Raw genomic sequence first — 25,592 nt, forward strand, 5'->3', positions numbered from 1 at the left:
CCCCCAAACCCCCCAAAATTGCATCAGTTGTGCTGCATCCTTATCTGAGTCCAAACTGTTCACCCCCATCCTACTTTCTACTACTCTGCATGTCCATTTTTTTCAATCACCCTTTCCAGAACTTTCATACAGTGTGACAGGAGTTTGATACCTCTGTACTGCCAAGAGTCATGGCTGTCCCCTTTGTTGTTGTACACTGGCATGATTATGCTTATTCTGCAGTCATCTGCAGTGTGCCTTTCTCCCCACACTGCTACGATTACTGTCAGGAGCTATTTCTCCCCCATCTCATCCAACATCTTGATCATATCTGCTGTGATCTCATCTGAGACTTCTGCTTTCCCTGATTTCATTTTCCTTATTGTTAATCTTACTTCGTCTAAGGTGGACTCCTCTAATTGAAGGCTATGTCTGGGGCAGTACAACTTTTTGGGGGTTTTCTTCATTCAGAAGCTAATGGAAGTACTACTTCAGTCTACCTTTGATGCTCTGTGGACTGGTGAGCAGGTTGTTGCTTGCATCTCTTATGAAGGTTGTGTGTCTGTCTTTATATTTTCTGTTTTTGGGCCTGATTCATTAAAGCCTAAACTAAGTGTACACGGGATGTATTCAGTAAAATTTTTATCACATTTTTGTACTTTCTAGTCACTCAGAAAAATTACACTAATTGTACATGTAGTCTACACTTTGGCAACCTTCATGAATCCCTGTCAATATTTAAAGCTGCAAAAATATCAATGGGAAAACTAAAATTAGAAGTTTGAAGGTGTGTGTTATGTCTGTTCATTTAGAACAGTGTACACTTAGTGTAGGCTTTTTTGAATCTGGCCCTTTGTCTTGCATCCTGATATAGTTTTTGTGCCAGATACTGAGACACTTTCCAGAAGTTGCTAGATTGCCTTGATTGCTTTTTCTTTGCTATTACAACTCCTTTCTTAGCTTTTTTATTAGTCAACCAGTATTCCTTCCTAGACTGGTCCATCTTTTTTATCTCCCAGTTTTTCCCTGCACTCCTTCTTTATTTTGATGACTTCCTTGACTTCAGCATTCTACCACCAGCTTTCCTTTATGTACCTTATTTCCATACCTAGCTCAGCCACATAGCTGTTCTGTAGCCCTCACACATGCTGTTTTGAGGTGCTTCCATTCTTCTTCACTTCCTGTTTCCTCCACTTCTTGGGGTGCTAGAGGCCTGAGTAAATTCCTTGAATGTTTGTGCTTTCTCTCCAGTCAGCTTCCAGGTCTTCAGCCTGGTCTCTGTTGACCTTAGAGCCTTCTCTCACCAATGCTTGCACCTGATTTTGGCAACCAGTGGTTTATGCCATCTTTCTGTCTATGTTGGGCAAGAAAGTTCTGACAGAGTCTTTAGTCTGAATTCTCTGAGTTCCCTCCTTGGGGCTAGTCAGTCAGCAGTTAGAATGAAGGTGTGGGAGGGAGCCAGAGCTTTGTAAAGCAGGCTTGTTGTTGATTTGGTAGGAAACATCACATGTAGCCTAAAGGCTACTGCATCAGTGAGGAATTCAAATAGATATTGTCTTGATTAATTAGAGCTTACATACTGTGCTTTAGTTTTCAATTACTGTTACTGTATTTTAATTTTTAGACACGGTTTTTAAACCACTTTAATATTACCTTTAAACATTTTAGCATAATTCTTTTTTTGGAAAATGTTTGTGCACAGGTACCTTTCATAGTTAAAAGTTTGCATACAAAAATAGTGTGTGTCATTTGCTGTTGTTGAGGGTTATTTATCTTAAAACATCCTTTCTTCTTTCTGGGAGAATTATGACTTGAAGAGCCAAAGAAAACATGCATTAACTTTGGAATATATGAGAGTTGTGTGCATAACTGTCTCAGTACTTTGTAGCACTCATTGTATGTTGAAACCTATATGGAAAGAGGGAGCCACTAATTTTTCATTTTCTGTCTGACAGATGATACATGGTAAGTTGAGTTTAACCAGAATGTTATAATATGCAGTCATATTAAGTATTTAGATCCAGAAATGCTTTTTTTTGGCTTGCTAGCTCTTCTTAAAGAACATCTTTCCATTAGTGCCTATACTCTGTACATTGGAAGGCGGACATTCCAACCACTGTTTTCTGCATCACCCTTTTGTGACGGTCACAGGATGCATGTTTTCCTTTTTCATCTAGTAAATGGGAGTCACATTTGAGGATTAGATTTTTATTGTTGAAGAATGCTGTGTATGCTTTTAAATGTTATGATAAAGTGCATTTGCTTTTGATTACTCTTCAGGAGGTATTAATTATCAAATGATTTCTGTTACTTAGGTCTAAACAGCCTTTTGGATGAGAACAGAATTCAGGATCTGTCTCTTCTGTACCAGTTGTTTAGTAGGGTAAGAGGTGGTGTTCAAGCACTTCTGCAGCACTGGATCGAATATATAAAGGTACATGGGAGAGGTTTATTTGTTTTTTTCTTAGTGAACCATTTTTCTCTTATGTTTTAAAAATGACGGTGCTCAAGAATGTGCTTTTTTAATTTCTCCAATTTTTTTCAGTTTGTAATACCATGACTGGAATGGACCCCATTCCTAAGTCAAAGTATAATTAAAGTTCATGAAATTAGTATTGTTTCAGTCTTTGATGCCAGCCAGAAGTGCTCTCTGTAATACCCGCAATTTGCCCAGTAATGACTACTCCTGCAGTTTGTACGGAGTTACATGTATTGGTAACGTAGCTAGATATGATTGTAGAGTTTACTACTACTACTGGACCTGTCTAAGTATCTTTCTTCCACATTGCTCTAATTTCTGCCTACAAATCCTGATATTTTATGACTTTGTGTCTCTCTGTACGCAAGACACTGTAGTCACTGAGTGTGGCAGTTTCGATGATCAATGCTACTTTTGTCTTCATGGACCACTGTATCCAGTTTTCTAGCATGTATCTTTCGAACTGTTGGTAATGGTAATCCCAAGTGATGTAGACTAAATAATTTTCTATGATGCTTTTGTGGCTCATGTTTCCAGTGTTTTTCAGCTACTTAAATGACATAATGCTTGCACAATCCCCAGTGCAACAGTCTTGCCCACATTATTATGCCTTTCAGTATACAGTCCTTCTGCCATTAGTATGTCACAACCAGCAATGAGGTGTGCAACTGTTTCCAGTTCTGTTTTACAAAACCTACATTTGTCTATTTCTCCCACATGTTCAATGGACTTTGTAAACCAATGTGCATGTATCGTCATAGGTAGGTACTAGGCTATCGGCCCAAGGGCCTACGTAAGCCTAGCCAACAAGGTTCCCTGTGTTATGCCACCCAAGAAAGTTATTTTCCTCTGCCACTGTTGAGCAGAGACACAGAAATGATCTCTGGGTTGTATTTCCTATTTCCCATCCACTCATCAAGGTTTTTCTTGAAGAGTGCTGATGAAGAACTTTGCTTGACATAGATGGGGTAGCCTGTTCCAGAGTATGGGAAGTCTCTGGGACAGGAATCTATCCCTTCAGCATGTCCTGTTTATTGTGGCGACAAGGTTTAGGTCCCTAGAGCGTGTAGCTCGGAGGGATTGGGATTTCTTTAGGTGTAGCATGTCCATCAGCTCTGGGTTTGACATAGCTTTATATGTTAGGCAGAGATCACCTTGGAGTAGGTGATATGCTACGGAGTAAAGCTGGAGTGGAGTTTTTTGAGGCTGTCAGTGTAGGGCATTTGTTTGAGGCCAGTAATCCTCTTTGTGAGGTACTTCTGTGGCCTTTCCAGCTGCTTTAGATGCCTTGTGAGGTACATTCCAAAAGGGGCGTTGTACTCTATAATGGGTCTAATGAGTGTCGAGTGGAGGGGAGCAATGACCTCTTTTTTCTTGGATGAGAACCCTTTTATGATGAGGTGTGCCACATAGAAGGACTTCCTGACTACTGTGGCAATGTGACTGTCAAAGGAGAGACTACTGTCCACCTGGGTCCCAAGGTCTCTTATCACATGTTCGGTGTTAAGTAGATTATTGCCTGTGTGATAGTTCATGGGTACAGAATTTTTACCAAAGGGGATGACACTGCACTTTTTGGCATTGAGCTTGAGGCCATGGCTCTGACACCAGGCATTTGTCTCAGCGAGGCCCTTCTGTAGGATGTCCACATCATTTGGAGACTTGACTATGGCTCCTAGTTTGCAGTCATCTGTGAACTTTGTTAGCCAGAGGCCTTCTGTGTTAGCTTGTACTTCAGAGAAGTAGATACCAAACAGGAGAGGTCCCAGGACTGAACTCTGTGGTACTCTACTGGTCACTGGTTTGAGGTCAGATTTGGAGTCTGCAACTTTTACAGTGTGGGTTCTGTCATTGAGCCAGTTGGCAACCCATCTTGTGATGTAGGGATTTTATACCTAGTTTAGTGAGTTTAGCTATAATTCCAGAATGGGGGATGGTGTTGAAAGCCTTGGTGAGGTCAAGATAGGCTGTGTAGAACCCCCTTAGCCTTGTCTATGGCTTTGGTGACTGCCTCAAAGAAGTTGATCAGGTTCAGGAGGCATGATCTGCCTTTCATAAACCCGAACTGGGTGGGATCCAGAGTTTAGAGTTTACCAATTCTTTGTTTGAGTTTCATGATGATACGTTCCATGACCTTGCAGACCAGGCTCGTCAGGCTAATAGGGCGATAGTTCCCGGTATCAGTGATAGCTCTCCCTTTGTGGAGTGGGTTAACTGTTGCTGTGCGCCATTCAGTGGGCACAAAGCTTGATGCAAGGCTATTATTGAACATGGTGCTTAGGTGGGGAGCCAGTTCTTTCTGAAGTTCATGTAAAACGCAGCCTGGGATGTTGTCCAGTCCCATGGATGCTGTGTTTTTGAGTTTAGAGAGTGCAGCTTTTACCTGCGTAGCTGTAATTACAGGGACTCTGCATTCTTCCTGTATAGATATGGGCCCTTTGAGGGGGGGGGGTAAAGTTAACACTGAACCTATCTGCCAGGATGTTGGCAATATCAGTTGGTTCTGTAATTTTTGTGCCATTGTGCTGTATCTGAGAGCAGATCTGAGTGTTGCCATCGAGATTCTTGACATAGCATATAGAATGCTTTGTGGTTGTCCTTAGAATTAGTGGCGATTTTGTTTTCGTAGCTAGCTTTGGAGGATCTTGTAAGGGATCTCGGCTTCTTACTGAGGCTGACCAGGGAGCTCCTCCACTCATGGGATTTTACTCTTTTGCAACAGTTTCTTCCTTCTGTTGTACAGTTTGTTTATGGCAGGGGGACCACCAGATTGGCTTCCTTTTTTTGAAGGATAGCGTCTTGGTTCTATTTGGGATAGCACGATCCATGCACTTGTGTACGTACTTATAGAGTGCATTCGTGTAGGATTCAGCAGTTGTAACTGTATTGTCCATCTGCTTGGGTGTCATAAAGTTCACCACTTCTGTCTTAAGAAGCATGAAGTTGGCTCTGGAGAATTTTTTTACCGTGGTTTCTTTAATCGGGGGGTGGGGGCGGGATGTGGATATCAAAGGTGATTAGCTTATGGTTAGGTCGGACTAATGAGTAGTTGACTTCAGGTGTGGAACACCGGTCACTCATGTTGGTAATGACTAGGTCTAGGATATTGTTTCCCCTGGTGTGGGTGTGGATAAGTTGATCCAGGGCATTGGAGTCTATGAATTCCAGAAAGCGTTGAGCTAAGGGGTTGATACATGAGTAGTTTTCCCAGTTAATGGTGGGGGAGTTGAAGTTGCCCATTATTAGGGTGTTTGGTTGAATCCTAATATTTTCCAGTACTTAAAAGAGGAGTGGGAATCCTGGGACGTGGTGGGGGATCTGTAGCAAGCTACAAGTTGGATTGCAGTTTTGCCCAGAGTTAGTTGCACTTGGATAATCCCAGATGCATTATGCTGAGCAACTAGCCTGGAGGTGTGGATATCCTTAATGAATATGGACACACCTCCGACTTTGGTGTTTCGGTCCAGGTTACATGGCCGAAAAGTGTGGTATGAGTTATAGCCTGGTAGTGCAGGGGTGCTCTCTGGAGCCTTGAACCAGGTCTCGGTCACTGCACAGATATTGATGTTCTCCATTTTAAGGAGTGCCTCGAGTGTGTGCATTTTGAGATTTAGACTTCTAGCATTGAGTAGCAATACTCTCAGTTTTTGCTTGCCTGTTCTGTTACATTGGTGAATTTGTCATTTGATCCTTGCCTAAAAAAGGCACTATAGGAGCAGCAAGAGCATTAGCCAGTATCCGGAATCCCAGGGGTGACAGGTGCAGGCCATCTTTGTCAAAGCATCATGGTCTATCGACTGTCATCCCAAGCAGACAGATACTGGATCCCCTTCGAATGACACCAGAAGCTTAGCCAATTGTTGAAGTCACTCATTTTGTCCTTGTAATACGGTATCATTCTGGGTGATGGCAGAATGCTACTCAGGGCTAGGGTCATACCTGCCTGGGCTACAAGATCGGAGAGATCTTCCATGTCTCATTTCATGTAGTCCAGGAAGGTACATCTCAGGTCATTCACACCAACATGGACAATGACAGAGTCATATTTGTACTTGTGGAGTGATTTGAGTGCGTGGGTTATGTGGTGGATCCTGGCACCCGACAGGCAGCTGACCGTAACCTTCTCCTTGTTTAGCCTGGTGAGTGGAACTTCAGTGTGCCTGACTATAGAGTCACCTATGGACTAGTGTGTTGGGTACATTGTTTTGCCTTATTGGCTGTGGTTGAGTGGCACAGTGAGTCTGTGGGCTGTGTGTCATTTGGGTTGTGTTGGGGGATGGAGGTTACTTGCATTTCTGCTTTGGAGGTCTCTATTGCTTAGACGGATTATTATTGAGAGCCTCTGCGAATGTTTTTGTGTTACTATGTGTGGATTTTGGTGGTGTAGATTTAGTGAGACTATGTGATGAGTGTGGTGTGATGCAAATGTTTACCTTCTTGACTGTCAAGTTCAGTCTTGGTTGGAGAGAGCTTAACCTCCAGTTTGGCTAGATAAGTGCATCTCTCACAGGTTGTAGTGTTGGGTGGTAGGAGGAGAGGGTTGTCTGTGTACATGAGGCAATTTCTACATTGCCTCAAGATGCCCAGATTCATCAGATAGACAGGAGAACACTGGGAGCTTGACCCATGGACATGCCTGAATAAAAAACTATTTTCCTCTAGATAATTGAGGAAAGTGAGTACAAGAGCTGTTTTTCTCTAAGCAAATGAGAAAAGTAAGTACAAAAACTGTTTTCCTCTAGGTAATGAGGAAGGTTGAGTGCTATAGTAATTAGTAGCTTATTTTAGTGCTTACAAGTTCTGAACAATTGCCGAGCACAAATAAGCAAATTCTTGGGACGCCAATATTAACCTTTTATCTCTTGGTTTGAATTTCCCTCTCCTTAACCATTCCTGCATTTGATCCTGATCAACATGAGGTTCTTCCAGAAGTCTTCAATACTTGCACCTGTATTTTTGCATTTTCCACATTTCTTGCCTTCTCATCTGATCCTTCAACTTATATTCTTTATTTTGTTTTATGGCACATTCAGTTGCTGCCTGATTTTTATTTCCTTCTGGTTTGATTTTCATTCCCGCTTCACACTGATATGCTTCTGCTAGACTAAGCAGAGAAGTTATCTTAGCTTTATTCTCCTTATGTTTCAAAACTTTCACTACATTTGGGTCTTGTGAGGTCAGCAGATGTGTGTGCAGTCCCACAATTGCAGATCTGTACATGTCATCAATTTCAAGGAGGGCCATACCTCCTTTGGAACGGGGAATATATAATCTTGGTATGCACTGATTGGTGAGCATGAAGCATACTTTTTGTTTTCCTGTCTAAACTATTTAACATGTTTTGGGGCCAGTCAGTCACTCCAAAACTGTAAGTTAGGACAGGAAGATCAAATTGGTTTATAGCTTGAATTTTGTTCCTAGATGTTAACGCTGTTTTTAGGATTAATTTAAGTCTTCTAAAGTATTCCTCACTAAGCTTTAATCGCATTTGTTCATGTTCTGTTGATCCTTCATCAGTTCCCAAATATTTATACACTTCCTCTTGCTCAAGGTTTTTTTTTATATCACATTCTTGTCCCAAACTGATGTTTTTCTGGTGCTGTAGTTTTCCTGCTTTAAAGGGGCCTTTTGCACATGTGTCAAGACCAACTGACATTCTTATATCACCTGAAAAAGTTTTGACAACTTGGAATTGTGCTTTCAGTTCCTCAGCTGATGAGCTATACAGTTTTAAAAATTGACAAAAAGATGAGAAGTCTTTACCCTTTATTGTTTTCTAGGAGCCAAGTTATAGACATGGCCTAAGCTGTTAGACATCTTAATTGGTTAAGGACAAGAAAGAATAGCAGCAGTGACAGTCACCCTGGAATATCCCCCTTTGAATTTTTATCCCTGGGATAATAATTCGCCCTTTATCATGGCTTAATTGCAAAGTGGTCTGCTACTGTTTCATGCTCACTGTAATGTAGTCAATTAGTGCAGGGTGTATCTTATATATTTTTAAGCAATTTTTATCCATGAATGTGGGATACTATCAGTTGCTTTTTTTGTAGGCAATCCATGCCATACTTAGTTTCTTTCCCTTTTTACAGTTCTCCACTATGACTTTATTTAACAGCAAATGATCCTTTGTTCTATATGACTTTTATTGCTCTTTTGTTCTGTTGCCATAATTGAGTTTTGTTCTAAATGACTATAAACTCTGCCAGCATCAATTACAGTGTATAGTTTATACATCGCTGGAAGGCAAGTTATTGGTCTATAATTTTTAGGGTAGCTTGCTGGTTCACTCTTTAGTAGGAGCATTATTTTTCCTGTTGTTAGCCAAGTTGGTGTGTTTGGGGTGCTCATATAAATAGTTCTTACTCATGGCTAAATCTTCATGCAAATATGTTAATACTTTAAACCAGAAGTTTGGCACTGCATCTGGGCCTGGGGTTTTCCAGTTATAGGCTTTTCTTAACTTTGTTTCAATCTCACTGGCTGTTAATTCCCATTTCATATCCCGTACCTTTAAACTTCTTACTCTTTCTTTTACTTCTTCTTTCCATTTATCATCTTTGTTATTTTCCACAGGATCTTCATAAATACTTCTCCAAAATATATCTAGTTCTTTTTTTTGGTGGCCTTTCAATTCCTTTTACATTGTTTCCCAATTCTCTGTAAAACCTTTTGGGGTCATAAGTTGTTTATTTTGTTTTATTGACCTTCTTCAGTCTATTTCTTTCATTGATCTTAATATGTCTATCTCTACTAAATCAAGCAGTTCTTCTCTTGGCTCATTTTTTCTAAACTGAGGGCACATTTTTTGTTTTCCATTTCCTGCAGGCATTTTATAGAAAGTTCTTTGGCATCTTCCTGTGGCACATTATGTTCAGTTTCATCCTGTGCTATCTTTTGCTTTGTCGTATGGGAACTTGGTGGCCTATCATTCTTCGACATTAACTGAGTCAGAGTTTCCACATTTTCCTGTCCCTTCCCTTGTTGTCTGGCTTCAAGTGAACGTTTATACTGGTTTCCTGTGGGAGACTCTAAAATATCCTCATATGGCACATGACTAATTGCTTCCCGTTCCCACTGGTTTCTACTTAATTTGGATTTCCATTGCTCTGTCCTGTTGTGGTACTTTTTGAATTAGATTTTCTACACTGAATCCTTCACTTCACAGGTATTCCAAAACCACAGTTTTTATTTCTTTAGCTTCTCCATTACTAATCTACTTTTCCTCTTCGTCGTCTTATTTTTTGTACTGTAAAGTTTTCCATGTCTGAATTCCTTTGCCTGTATTTCTCTTCAAATGTCTTTGGTGCTGCTGTTTTTGCATTGATTAGTTTTTTCTCCTTTGCATTGCTATTACACCATATTAAATCTCTTTTTCTTTCCCATGTCCATATTTCTTCTTCAGATGTCTCCAGATATTCCTGTTTCTTCTTACTTTGGGGTCTCGTTCCATCATGCTGTGATGCAACCTGTGTTAGACCTTGTACACCAAATCCTTCACTTCGCATGCACTCCGTAACCTCAACTTCTATTTTTTTTTACTTCTACTTTACTAATCTTCTTTTCTACATTCCGTCTTTTTGATATTATTTTTATTGTGAAATTTTCCATATCTGGATACCCTTTGTCTGTATTTCCCTTCGAATATCTTTGGGGCTGCCTTCTTTAAATTGATTAATTTGCCTTTCACCTTTGCATAAATATTTCACTATATCAGATCTCTTTCTTTTCCATGTCCGTATTTCTTTTTCATACTTTTTAAAAATCTCTAGGTTTTGTTGTTTATATTTTCACACTTCCTCAGATGCTTCTTTTTAGCATAAGTTTCTTGGTCTACATACTGTTTTTCACAATTCTGTTGTATTAATGAACAACAAGTTTTTATTTGAGGTTTCTGAACGGTTTTCTTTTGGAAGTATTTTTCTTTTCTCTGTTAATCTTTTTGTATATCTTGTGTCTGGAAATTCTGGAATTTTTGCATAATAATAGCAATACATAATGTTTTTCTTATCCACAATAGTCCAGTCTGATATCTTTATGGCTTTTCTTTGGCCTGTCCGTTTTTGTGGTTTTGTGGACTGCTACTTCCTTCTAAAACGGGGGGGGGCATCCTCCTCCTCCTCCTGGGCCTGGCCTGGCCTCATTGTAGGAATGTTTCTCTGTTTTGAGGAGTTTACACTGTCATTTTTTTCCAGTCCAGGCACAAGTTCGCCTACCAGGATTGGGCACTTTTTTATCATGGGTCTTGTGCACCCATATATCTTTTTTAATTTTTTAACTAATTCTGTCCATGGTATATGCTATATAAATACAGTCTATACATCAGTTGTCGTATTGTTGAAATTTTGTGAAAAACAAAGTCCACCTCATGAAGGTACTCACCAAGACTTGAGGATGAATTCTGTTTCAGAAATACTACTCTTCTTTGCTTGCTGACTTATCTCTGAATTTCACTCAGATGAAGATCTTTGATAGCTGAATGTCGCCTCATCTTCCTTTCTTATTGTGTTTATAGTGCATTTCTGCATATTAAAGTTTGATGCTTTTGCTGTTCACTCTTGCACCTATAACAATGGGGAATTGTGCTGCAGGCTGAGGTTTGACATCTAGGTAGACATTTGAAGCAGAGCACCCCTCCCCATGACAGGGCTGACATTACATTTCCACATTGTTGGTGTAAAGTGTGCAATGTACTTGCCCATCTTTAGTTTTTTTCTTGATGTCCACATGTATGTAATTTAGAAAGTCTTTTGTTCATTCTGTCATGTTAGGCTACAACTTAGTAGAGCAAGCAGATGAGTGCTCTGGGGGAGCATCTTGTGTCCTGTATCTTACTGTGTACTGTTGTATTTATTTTGGCTAACTTCTGCTTGTTTGTTGTCTTGTTTTTTTTAGAGTTGTCTTTTTCATGCCTCTCAGTATAGCAATATTGGACTTTTCATCTGAGAAAGGCAAGAGTGCTTGCAAAAGGCAAGTCTCTGTTAAAAACAGCTGTACATTTGTTTGTTTACGGTCAGAGCATGTTAGTGCTTGTGAAATCTCGGAGCAGTTCTGCCAAGGCTTTTCATGTGATACTTTGCTGTCCAGCCTACTTGCCATTGTCTGCTGCAGTTGACTGTATCAGCCAGATAGATGTGTTTTCTGTGGAGGCATTCCACAAGGCCCTGTACCTGAAGTTTGCTTTGTCCAGAGTCACTGTTTGGAGGCTTCCACTTAAAAACTGGAACACAGCGACATCCTTACTTTGGTTCCCAGGATGCCAGTAGTGAATCACAGACCTAAGATGCACTCTGAGACCCATACGTCACCAAAACAGAAACTGCCCCTTGGTGGATCTCCAACCCTCCAGCTCATCCCTTCCTTTCTCTCTCAGAATTGGGCTAAACTGACTCGTTTTTTTTTTTTTTTCCGTATTCTGCAGATCTTGTAGTTTGATCCAGATAACCTTTCTGGGTCTGGAGGAAGACCTCCCCTAATGAGAATGCTGACTCCTCAGACTCTGACGTTTGAAAGAGAGGATCTGGCTGTAGATCTCAGATGTCCTCTCCTTTAGCTTATAACACAGACATTTAGGACACCCTGGCATCTGGTACTTCTCCAGTGATCCTGTCTTTTGAAGATACTGTGTCACTCATGAGACCATTTCCGGTGGCAAACCCCTGAGGCCTCTGCCCACTAGTAGACAGCCATGGAACATCTGGCACTTGGGTCTACAAAACCTTTTGCTGTTTTGTCCATTCCAGGAATTAGTCCTGGATGTGTTTGATAACAGCTTGAAGTCAAACACTCACCTCCCTACTTCAGATAGACCTGATATTGTTTTTGAGTGCTGAGTACAGGCTCCTTTCAAAGCCCTGTGTGCAAACCCTGAGACATCTCAGACGTGGTATCTCTGGAATCTGCAATTAAGATGTAGTCTGCTTACTAATGATAAGGAGAGTAGATTGACAGGTATTTCAAAAAAGTGTATGCCTTAGTAACCCCAGTATTTAGGGCACTTGCCAGTCCCACATCCTGAGACACCAAGGGCATGTCCTGAACTTGCTGCTGGAGAGTTCTTGGAGAGTCCAGGGTGAGACAAGGAAGAGTGCCTTGGTCCGGCAGGTCCAGACTGCATTATAACCTGGAAACATAATGTCAAATGTGGGTAGTGATGCTGTAGACTTAGCATCAGTGGCTGTGAGTCCTTATGAAATGGTCTATTTATGAGGATGTAAAGGTGAACTTCTCAGTGCCCACTAGATAGACACCTGCTCTTTGGACCCCTTCCTTACAGTGTCTTAAGAAGTTGGAGTATGGACTTTGCATAGTCTTAACTAAAATTTTCTCCCTCACTTCAGTATAGCAAGAATTAATGGTGAAAGCAAGGACCCTTCCACCTGGGCAAGGAAATGAAAAGAAAAACAACTTGAATGAAGAAAGGCCAGTCAGAAGAGAAGGTGGTAACAAGAGGATAGAGAGAGTGTAGTGGTCCCACAGAGTCCTTCCACTTGTAGGAAGGAGCTTGAACTAGGCAGTTCTTTCCTGTCTCGATCCACAATACTCTACCCTCACCCCATCCCGTATATATTTCCACCCCTTGTTTTGTAATACAAAGCAAAATGGACCATGCCTCCAGCAGACTAACCATGATGATGGACCAGTGTGTCGTTTATTTATTTTTTAGGGGTTACAGGCTTTAGAATTTCAACATTAGATCACTGTTGCAGTAGCTTAAGATATTTACATTATATTCTGCCAAAAAGATATAACTTGGTCAGCTTTTCAAAGCTTTAAGGCATTTTCCACTTATTAATTGCCTGGTGCTCAAACAGAGCTCCATTTAAAAGGCAGTTAGACTGCCAAAAGCTTCAGACTTTTCTTGCTACTGAAATGCACTCCTCCTGCAGTTTTTATTGAGCTGGTGGTTGGCTAGCAATCCTTCAAGACTGGGCCGCGAAGTTCCCTGTTGGGAAAACAAATTTCACTGTTGTAATTTTCTGAGAAAAACTAATGTTTTTCCTGTGATATTAATGTTACTTGGGCTAGGAAATGTATTTTGTATGGACTGTTATCCTGTATGATGGAATTTTACTGTCATGATTGCTTGTAGAAACTTTTTGTGTAAAATCTGCCCCCCCTTTCTATTACTTTCACAGAGTTTGTGTTCATAGTTTGTGCTCAGGGCAGAACTTAGTGTTTTTGGGAACACTAAGTGTGTTGTTTACCTCTGAACCACTCTTTTCCTTGTCAGTGGGTTACAGACGGTCTCATGCTCTGCTACCAATTTTGGTGACTTCCTTCACTCTGGACTTGTGTAGCAGTTACTGGTCTCCTTGGTTCTTCCTTCCCCAATCTGGAAGAAGAAAAAAGTTGTCAGGAAGTCTGACTGTCTGTCCATCTCCGGTTTTACCTCAGCCACCCATGGGTGACTCTGCTGTTTCCAGATTTGGTTCCTCTGTCTGCTCATTGTCACCAGCCCCCCAGTTCCTGTGGTGTAGCACCTATGGCCAGTAAAAACAGGGAATCGACATGTCCTCTGTAAATTTAGGGTTACCCTTCATGGGCAAGGGAGAACCACTCTTATGAGTCTTGAGGGAAAGGGGCATTGAAGTTATGCCACATAGCCGGGAAAGGAAGCTTTTGTCCCAGAATCTCATGCCTACTTTGAATCGGTCCTTTCCCAGGGAGTTTCACAGGGGAAAAAAAAAATTGGTTTCTATTTCAGTGGGTAGAATTACTAGGATTTGCTAGGAAGTTGATTTCATCTTTTAATTTATGTACTTGCTGTTCTGGGAAGAAAAGAAAAGGAGTTTCCTCTCTTTCTGACTATTTTTTGTCAGAAGAGCATAGATTGGAAAGAGAGCTGTGCCTCAGGATTTTCTTTGCATCCTAAAGATTCTGATTTTGGGGACATTGTTGAATTAACTTTCCACAGTCATTATATTTCCTTCTTGTTTAAAAAAAAAAATCTTTATTAAATTATCACTTGTGACATAGGCAATCATACATTTATATAAATTAAAACAAACCGCGCTGACATATTTGTTGGTCAAACATTACATACCTCATTCAATTCCTGCCTTCCCTTAAACCTTATTCCTCCTCCAAAACATTATTCTGCATGTGTTTCCACAATTCCCATTTTTTATTGAATTTGCTGCTGCTTTTTCCAAAGATCCCACTTTAAATTCATTTAGCTCTGTTACTATATTCACCACTTCTAGTACGATTGGTTTAGACTTTGATTTCCATTCTCTAATAACTGCTTTTTTTTTGGCAGCAACTAGACCTGTCCTCCTCAAGGCCTTACTTTGTCTAGGGAATTTCAGTTCTGTATCACAGCTCAAAAAAATAATTTCCTTAGTTTCACCAGTTTGCTCACCCAGTATTTCTAACAGAGTAGTCTTCAGGGAATTTTTAAAGTCTGCTAACTCATTATACTCCCAAAAATATGTTCCCAGTTACCTCTTTCTTCCCTATCCCACTTTCAACATTTGCAGTCTACCTGAGGACAAATTCTTTAGAGTCTGCTTCAGTTATAAAAATACATGTGCAAACACTTCCAAGCAAAAATCCTAAATATTCTAGACTCTGTTGCATATTTGGGAGCCATACATGTATCCTTCTATTGTTTCTTTGGGAATTGATTATCCAGTCTCTCTTCCTAATACTTTCTAAACTCCTCTGGTTGATTCCTATAGTTATCATGTCATATTTCATATGCTGTACTAATTATCCCTTTTTTAACAGCAGCTTCTGCTCGGCATTCTGCTAAAAACTTTACCAGTGCTGGTCTTTCACATACCAGCCCCCTGTTTCTTTCTCTTCGCCTATATTCTGATATCAATGCTTGATAGAGAAGGCAGTCTCTAGCCTACAGCCTAAATTAATTATAGTCCTCTTCCCATCCTGTTGCCTTTCCCTCTCTAATTATTTGATCCTAATACCTTGGTTCCTTTGCCAGTTTTTCTCCAATAAACCCACCCCCTATTGCCTATTCTCTGTACCCCTAATTGCAGTCATCCCTATCAGCATAATCTCTTTTCTCCATTCACTTGTTAGCTTAGTTCTTAGAATACTTTCTGCTACCTAATAAGTATAATAATCTGTATGGTTATTGTTATTCCCCTTAAGGATCTGCATCCAAAATCCCAGTCTATTCTTATTTCTTGAGCTTCCCTCCATTTCATCATCATTCTTTTCCACTTTGAATTATATCATTCTGCTTGTGCTATATACAGGTGCCTTACTGTGTAGCTCTGAAATACCCCCTCAAGTCAGGTAATCCCAAACCATCTTGTTCTATTGTAAGGATCAACTTATCCCACTTGACTCTTGCCCTCTTCCCCTCCCAGATAAAATTCTTCAACTCTTTATTAATTGCTATCCAGAACTTCTCTGGTTAATAAAATATGCCTGACCTGTGTATAAAACTAAAGGTACTAAAAACATTTTCACTGCTTGTATTTTGCTGTCCATACCATAAAACAGAGCTTCCAATTTCTCAGTTTTTGTATTATCTTTTGTTTAGCCTGTTCCCACATGTCCATAGCTGCCATAACATAAACCTTTTTAACCCAAACGCCCAAGTACTTCATTTTGTCATGTCCCCATAAATATAAGTGTTGCTGAACTAATTTGTATGTGTACATAGTTTACAACTATTGCCTTTGTTTTTTTCGTTAATTTTGTATCCCGAACAGACTTGAAACTGGCTCAGAATGTTCTACAGCACTGAAATGTCCTTTTTCTGGTATTATCATGTACAAAATAATATTGTCTGCAAGCAAAGTCAACTTTTCTTGATTACCATACCAATTATATCCTTAAATTTTCGAATCCCTTATTTTCTTTGCTGGTGGTTCTAAACATAATGCAAATAACAAAGGGGAAAAACACACCCTTGCCTGGCTCCTCTGCTCAAACAGAACTTAAATTTTCACTCCCCATCCCTCATATATCCTCCTAATCAACCTTTTCTTATCAGGGAATGCAGTGTTTCCATTGCCTGAGTCATAAAATCCCAGCTTACTGTGTTGAATGCTTTCTTTGCATCAAGACCCAGCAACAACAGTGGTATTTTCTTACATTCTGCTTCCTCTGGATCATCATTGTTCTTTTAATGTTGTCAAACGATGACATTGATCCGTATCTCTCAGTTTTGTCCCACCTTTGCCATTCCTTTAGCCATTATACACATAACAGTTTGTAATCTTTGTTTAGAGTCAAAATGGGCCTATATGAAGCTGGATTTGACAAGGCTATTATATGTAACTGAAAAAACAACAAAACTGAGCTGTTCTATCACCATTTTATTCAACACTGATCTGGTACCTCGGCCATTCACCTTCATAGGATCCAGTGTTTAATAAAGCAGCAATAGAGCAGCTCAGTTTTGTTGTTTTTTTAGCTATGTATAATTTTTGTTTTGTTTAGTTTAATAGTGGCTTCTGGTAAGTCTGTACCATCTTGAGAGGTATTGCAGCCACCACAGTTTTCTTACAGGGTATTGGTGATTCTCCTCCTTTTAAAATACTGTTAAACAAAATCTTCCATATCTTTACCACTTTCTTCCTTCCTAGCTTCCAAACTTCCACAGGAGTACCATCTGTTCCTGCAGACATTCTTGTAGATTGGTTATACATCATTTTTAGTTCATCTCTTCCTGTCCTAGCTGTAATTAATTGAGCATCATCTACCTCTAACCTTGGCATATTTAATTCTTCCATAAACATTTCCATTTGTACTTTTTCATTGATTTCTGCATTAGTTTTTATTGATTTCTACATTTCTCTGCTTTATCTAGATTTTCATAGAATTTCTGAAATATTTCTAATACCTCTACAGGATATCTAGTTATTTTCCTTGTTATAGGCTCCCTAAGTTTGGCAACAACCCTTTATACTTTGTTGCCTGAGTCTTTATGCTAAAAGCTTTCGTGCTCTAGAGTTATCAAAAACAGTTGCTTAACTGCAATCATCTGATGTCCTTTTCATTCGTTCTTCAGTGACTGGGGTCTTGGTTCCGACCTCAGATCTAACTTGGCTGCATTTACAAGACTCTTGGATCCAACTCTCGAGCTCCTCCCTCTACCAGTAATGCCCTAGTCACCCTGCTTATACCTCTGATCTCATTTGCTGCCATATTGCTACAGACTCTGATCCATCTCATAGAGCCTTTTTGGGTGTTTTCTATAACTGTATGTCAAACTTTTTTTATCTCTAGAATTTTCTATCTTGCTGTCCTCCTATTTCACCCCACCTCACTTACCTAGTTATTGAGTTTTTGAGTTCTTTACTTTGTGGTGCCTTTTTTCTCTTGATCTCTTACAAAGGTAGCTGTAGGTACCATTGTTGGTACTTTTTCCTACATTGTTTTCCTTCCTATTTTCTACCCTTTATAGGCTATTTTCTTTACCTCCCGTAATTGTTAGTTAAAAAAAAAATTCCTTTCCCTTTTTCTTCTTAATCGCTGTCACCCTTTTAGCTAACACCAGTGTAGTATCATGACTGAGAAACCAATGGGTTTCAAAAAAATGCACTACCTGAGGGCATAACATCCCTAACTCTGATGTTCATAGGGAGTGCATCTACTGCCTCATAGCTTCTCATCTCAATACAGACTGCTCCTTTTGCAAATTATTTAATTATAGGGCCCTTAACGTTCATAGAAATAAGTTAATTTTAAAGGGATTGCTGCCACCTTCTTTCTCTAAACCAGGGGCTCAACCCCCCCCCCAAAAAAAAGTCATCCAACGCCTCTTCAGCGGCGAAAGATTCATGCAACTGGTCTCCAACCCGCTCTATAAAGACTACTCCATCCTCAGAAGATTCAAAAGAAATTGGATCAGAGTTCCTTAGATCCAAAATGGAAGCAGTCAGATCCCACATTCTCGGATCCGACAATTATTCATACGAAGTCTATAAGAACCCAGTCCCCAGGGTCCACTGTAAAGCTTGTTTTTCCTTGGCTCCTTTTCCTCTTTCCTTCAGGGGACCCTGAGGAGAAAGTCTTGGCCCTAGTCCACCACTTCCGCCATCAGATTCTCCAGGAGCCTTTCAGAAGCCCAAATGGATAGGATGATGAGGAAGTTCCTCAGATTCTGATGGAGGTTATCCTTGCTCCGTCTTCCATGAGATTGGTGAGTTTCCCTTCTACTTCTCATGCAGTGATCTCTCCTCCAGTGATCTGACCCACAGTTTTGGAGCCCTTGGATCTGAGAGACCCGAGAGTGTCTATCAGATGTGAAGACAACAAGATCTTTGACTCTGACCACTTCCCTGACTTGTTCAGCTCTGATCCCTTTGGTCCAGGATGAGTCCTAGAGCCAAAGCATCGGTGCTGGGTCTGGGGTGCTAGGTTCCATGCCGATGTTGTCAGAGCTGTCCCTGCCCCTTGGAGCTTCAGCATTGGGCAGCTTGGGTCTGAATCCCCCTTTGAGGCACGGGTCTGGGCAGGGTCACTGTGTGGTAGCATTAGCAGCTTCAACTCTGTGACCAGCTATGGCATCTGCCAATTATTCTGCCTTCCAGGTAGTGGAGAGGGTTTCCTCTCATCCAAGAGATTTGACTACTCTATCCTCTTTGGATCCTACAGCCATACTATCGTCAGTCCGAGCTCTGATCCTTTCAGGTGTATTCTGCAGGGACGACTGGTCCAGTAGAGAATCCAGACAGTCCCCGTCTAGGACTTTTCCCCTCTCTACTGATACCTCTCTCGATTGTCCCACTGAGGAGGCTCCCCAGAAGAGAATGTTTGAGGAGATGCATAGATTCCCCCCAGGAGTTTCTCACCAAAGACACTGACTTCGATGAAGGGGAGGGGTCCCCATATCTCCTTCGGAGACGTCTTAGAGATTCTCCATCAGAAGGCTGGATGGTCCTTTGATATCCCCTCCCAAGAGGAGTCAGCCCTTCCGGAAGCTTTAGGGTCAGGCCCGTGTAAGTCTTGGCCGACACCCCCGGCAGATGAGCTTATAGATTTAGTCTCTTGCCAGGCATATAAGGACCTGGATACTGTAGAACCATTCCACGTCACCCTGAAAAATTTCTTACACCACCTAAAGACAGGCCACACTGGAGCAAGGGACTCCCTGCTGATGTTATGATCGTGGCTGCAGCCACAAAGAAGGAGCTGGTGGAGTATAGCTTCCACTATCCATCCCCCATAACAGAGAGTCCAGGGCATTGGACAGATTCAGAAAGTGTGTTTTTGCCTCAGTAACCTTTGCCTTATGGTCTCTGGATTACTTTGCACATTTCACAGGATTACAGCTGGATTTGTTAAGGAAATTTCCAAGCCCTTCTCAAAGTCCATGTCTGTGAAAGGACTACAAGAATTCTTCACAACTGGTCAGTCTCTTATCCATTGCTAATGCGTCCATGAGGCTAATTTCCCATGCTGCGGAGGGTACATCATGGGCAGCTGGTTCAGACATAGCCGTTAGGAGACATGCCTTGATGTGCTTGTGCAACTTTGCAGAGCCTTTCAAGTCTTCTTTCATTAATGCTGCTTTTGATGGAATGTCTTTGGCCCTACTGTAAAGGAAATACTTTCCTGGAGTGAACAGGACATAAAGACCCTGTCTGCTGTAGGAATATTCTTTTCTACCTCTTAACTATTAAATCCAAAATCACGGAAGCAGTCCACCAGCTAATAACCAGATCACTTTATTAAAGGTACGGAAAACAAATCACAGCAAACGTAAACGCTTTTAAAGTACACAAGTGCGTTTTCGTCTCCACAAGCATGTAAGACTTCATCAGACAGACAAAAAATGTTTGAAAACACCTAATATACTCTCATGTGGTTTGAACCAACCAATAAAGTTCATTACATTGTGATTTTCATTACATACATCTGTTTAAAAGGCTCATTTGAAACAACTGTAAATTAAAACACACTTCGATGTTCATCCTAACAAAAAACACCATTTCTCCTTAGTTTAAAATTCATAATTACTCAATAAATATTTAAAAACATATTAAATAAATAAATATACATATTTGTAAAAACTACTAAATACTATTTATTTAAAATCCTTTCAACATTTTATATCCTAACAATTTTCACTAACCTAATAGCACCATCTGCTGTTCCTAAAGAGCTATTGCTAATAAGAATTAAATTCTAGCTGCTCTTAATTTTAACACTGAAGTTAAAGAAATATGGTCATTAAGCCCTGGGTAATTAGTTGCATCTAATAAAATCTGCCACCAAAGCTCTTTAAATTCTAATCTTTCTTCCCAAAGGCCTCCCCTTATTTCTTTTTTAACCTGTTCCAATACAAAGAAGGTAAATCTAGCATTATTACAATCTAAGGTGTGCTTGAATAGAGCATTTGTTTCTTTTTTCTTAGATATTTCATAAATGTGTTCATAAATTCTCTTCTTTAATGCTCTCTCCGTCTTCCCCACATAATATGACTTACATTCCAAGCACATAGCTAAATACACCACACCTTGTGTGTCACAGTTAAAATATCCAGAGGCACAAATATTAATATCCCTTGTTGGCAACAAAATTTCCATTCTATTACTAATATATGGGCACTGATTACAGTGTCCACATTGATATGTTCCATATTTTTTATTTTTATCAAATGGTAACATTTTCATAGAAATTTCATTATTACTTACTTTATTATTTTCCAACAAATTTTTAATACATCTACCATTTTTGTACACTATTTTAGGCATCTCTTTTTTAATATTCAATATATCAGAGAAAGAGACAAAATTGCTCCATTCTTTCTGAAAAATCTTTTTTACTTTGATATTAAAAATATTGAACTCCATTACCAATGCCGAATTATACTGAACATCATTAACAACACTGGTTTTATTATAATTAACAAGAGATGCCAAATTGTTATCATTTATAGTCAGTTCTGTACCTTTTATTGGTTTGTATTTCCCTAATCTATTCTCCTCTACCTCTTTTCTAATGCTAGAAATAAATTCAGGTGGGTAGCCCCTGGCTAAAAACATTCCCTCCAGTGTATTACATTCCTTAAAAAAATCATCATCCTTACTGGTCATACGACACCCCCTCGCAAATTGTCCCTTGACAATATTCTTTTTGCAATGTGGGGGGTGTGCGCTGGTGAAATGTAAGAAGGAATTGCAGAAGGTGCTTTTTCTAAAAACCTTGGTTTCAAAATCCTTATTGTTCAAATTCTTATATACTTCCACGTCCAAATATTGCAATCTATCAGTGGACATGGTGTACGTGAATCTTAAAAAATTAGTAGTGTTCTGAATATAGTTAAAAAACTCCAAAAATTTCTCACTACCCCCAGTCCAAAAAATAACTATGTCATCTAAAAACCGCCTGTAAAGGGTCCAATATTGTGCATATCCGGAATTAAGGACAAAATTGGATTCCCAGGCTGCTAACACAATGTTAGCATAAGTGGGTGCGCAGGCCGCACCCATTGCTACTCCGCTAATTTGCTGGTAGTACTCATCATTAAATACTATGAAATTGTTCCTTAGTACAACTTCAACCAATGCTACCACTGCATTTTTTTCCAAATGTGACAATTTTTTGTCAAGAAAAACCATATCCTCAAATAACCTCATACCTTCATGGTGGGGTATGCATGAAAATAAATCAATGACATCAATTGTCACAAAAATAAGATCATTTGAAAATAACTCAGACTTGTTGTCCCTCAGCAGGTCCCAAGAATCCTTCAATATATATTTATTCATGGTACAAATATGCTTTGTGGTTATATCCACATATTTAGCCAAACTAATAGTCTTGGAGCCATCCGCTGCTACTATCGGTCTTAAGGGTGGGTCACTAACATTCTTATGTACCTTCGGTATCCCAAAAATGATGGGTATCTTGGGTTTAGGTACATATAAGAATTGATGTAACTTGACATCTATAGTGCCTTCCAATAACATATTGTCTAAGGTATTATCTATTTTTTGATAAGCAAGTTGTACTTCATTTAGGGAAACTATTCTATATTTATTGTCATCACCTAAAATCATATTCATTTTTCCATCATAGATAATATTTTCCATTATTACCACCCCTCCCCCCTTATCAGGTTTCATAATCCTGACTTGATTATTAAACCTTAACTCGTTCAGCATCTTACGTTCTTCCTCTGTAATATTGTATTCTTTCTCTACAAATTTAAATTCTTCTCTAATTTTCTTCTCCAATATTAAATCCAGGTTTCTTATTTGGGGGTGGTAGGGTGGATTAAATGTACTTTTCCTAGTGAGCATACTTTTTGGGGGCCTACGTCCAAATTCCTAGGGGGTAGTGTAACGTGAAGATTCACTTTCCTTAAGAACAACTTCATGTCTATTAAGGTCTGAACCAGGTCACCTTTCATGCTAGGAATAAATTTAAATCCTTTGCTCAAAACATCAAAATGTGTTTTATTAATACAAATGTTACTAAAATTGTAAATAGAAAAATTATTAAGTGTATGTGTAGTTCCTGTGTGTAGGATGCCTGTATCTAACTCGTCCTGTATTATTAATCTAGTAGCAGGAATCATATTCTGTATCAAAATCTCAGTCTCCTTAGGGGAACAAATATGGGTGGGTACAAGGGTATTAGTAACTATGTCTAATATCTCCCTCTCCCCCTTCTCCCTCCCCTCCATTGAAAATTTTGATACCTATTGTTACTGCCATGGTGCTTTGTTCCATTTAATGGTGGGAATTCAGTATCATAATCCATCCACCCATGTTCTTCATCAGGAATATTTCTAGGGCCATTCCTAATGTTACTCTTCTTATAGCTTACTCTGCTATTGTGTTCCCATTTTGTAGCAGGTGGCTTAGGGTAACTTACATCATTTTGATATTCCTCAATATCTCTCCTTAATTTCTTGATTTTTCTTTGTTCTAATATGGAACATTTAGCATCCACTTCTGACCCTATGCTAGAATATCTTTCTTTTCATTTTAACTTCAAACAGCATGTCCTTTTAATAAAACCAGCCAGGACTGTAATTTCCTGTTCCAAACTTTCTAATTTTCTATTATTTTCTTTAATAATGAGCCTCAATATACTGATACCACATTCATTAAATACATTAACAAGTTCTGTGTGGAATGGTGTACCGGGTTCCACATTATTAGGGTATTTCCAAACCCTTAAACCCTTTGGTACAATTTTTTGTTTAATACATTCCATAAGATAACAATTTTCTATATTCATAGATTTGTACCTATACATCATACCAGTTAATTTATTAACTTTCATAGCATAAGAGTCACCATCCACTGGTGCACCTTCTTCTGTTCTATATAATTTAGTGTCCATAGGATTTTTTAACCATTCTAATAAATCAAAATTATCAGAAATGGTAGGAACAGTACCTGAGGTTTTAAAGCCTGAACAATTCCCCTTTTGATTCCGGTCAGCCAAACCCCGACTCTCGTTGCTACTCATACGTTCTCCGGATGTATGTAATGCCATGGGTGTATTTGCAGGATTGAAGTTGCTACCGTTCGGTTCCGCTTCCTCCATCCGCACAGGGCTCCTTTCAATATTATGCCTTTTCCTCTTGTTTTTTGAATGCCCTATTTCTTCCGTCCCTTCGGACATACCATCACCCTCGTTGTTTCTTTTCGTAGCAACCAAAACCGAACAGAGTGGGGTAAGCAGTTCAACCAATTCTGTTAACTGACCAATTAATTTCCGGGACTGTCCCAAATCCTCACGGTTCATAGCTGTAACACTGCTATCCATGGTAGAGCGCCGTAACAAACAAAAACCAAAAAAGAGGCGCCAAATTCGAAATCCAAAACCAGTAAATCCAAAATCACGGAAGCAGTCCACCAGCTAATAACCAGATCACTTTATTAAAGGTACGGAAAACAAATCACAGCAAACGTAAACGCTTTTAAAGTACACAAGTGCGTTTTCGTCTCCACAAGCATGTAAGACTTCATCAGACAGACAAAAAATGTTTGAAAACACCTAATATACTCTCATGTGGTTTGAACCAACCAATAAAGTTCATTACATTGTGATTTTCATTACATACATCTGTTTAAAAGGCTCATTTGAAACAACTGTAAATTAAAACACACTTCGATGTTCATCCTAACAAAAAACACCATTTCTCCTTAGTTTAAAATTCATAATTACTCAATAAATATTTAAAAACATATTAAATAAATAAATATACATATTTGTAAAAACTACTAAATACTATTTATTTAAAATCCTTTCAACATTTTATATCCTAACAATTTTCACTAACCTAATAGCACCATCTGCTGTTCCTAAAGAGCTATTGCTAATAAGAATTAAATTCTAGCTGCTCTTAATTTTAACACTGAAGTTAACTATCCTTTTTCAGGAATCAGAGGAGGCATGAAAATGTGGTTCTGTAAGTCTCAGGTTCCTTTCCAGGATTTACAAGGGGATAACCTTCTAAGAATCAGACACTGTTCTTGAGACCAAGGAGGCCCACAAAACTAGGGTTTCCAAGTTTCCTTTTCAGATAAACCCTTCCAGCTCTTCTGAAAGGTTGCCCAACTGCTCACCTCTGGAGGCAGTTGAGGGAGGGGGGCTTGTCTCTGCACCCAGATACCTGTGCATCAATAACAAATGATTATTGTGTGCTAAAAATTATACCCGGCGTTCAGTATATACATTTTTTCCAGATTCCTCCAACCAAAACAAAAAGACTCCTCGACATCCCACACAGACGGAGGGAGGCAGCAGCTCAAGAAATTCGAAAGCTGCTAGATAAGAGTCATCCAGGATATCCTGCCAGACCAGAAAGGATTTGGAATTTACTCAGTATTCTTTTTAGTGCCAAAGAAAAAAATGGACTCAAGACCAATTCTAGATCTAAGTAAACTAAATCAGTATGTGAAGAAGTCAAAGTTCCGAACGGTCATAGTTCAGTCCAGTCTGCCATTTCTACACAGTAACAATTGGATGAGCTCCATTGATCTTCATGATGCATACGATCACATCAAGACGAACAGATGATCTGGAAGATTTCTGCTGTTTCGGCTGGGGGCCATTCACTATCCATTCAGAGCCCTGCCTTTTGGACTCACCACACCTCCCAGGGTGTTTACCAAACATATGGCAGTTGTAGCAGCTCACTTGAAATTGCTGGGATTCTGAGTGTTTCCTTACCTAGACAATTGGC

General features: G+C 39.6%; 1 protein-coding gene across 1 annotated transcript in view; it reads left to right on the forward strand.

Moving 5' to 3' along the window:
• Positions 1-25,592, forward strand: part of CUL4B (cullin 4B) — a 3,236,793-nt gene that overhangs the window by 1,356,294 nt on the left and 1,854,907 nt on the right. The window contains exon 10 of the mRNA XM_044057336.1: positions 2,295-2,413. Coding sequence (XP_043913271.1) covers positions 2,295-2,413 — 119 coding nt within the window. The remainder of the gene's footprint in view (positions 1-2,294; positions 2,414-25,592) is intronic.

This window comes from Protopterus annectens, chromosome 15.part0 (assembly GCF_019279795.1).
Source record: "Protopterus annectens isolate FY-2018-M chromosome 15.part0, PAN1.0, whole genome shotgun sequence".
In the NCBI taxonomy this organism is placed as follows: Eukaryota; Metazoa; Chordata; order Ceratodontiformes; family Protopteridae; genus Protopterus; species Protopterus annectens.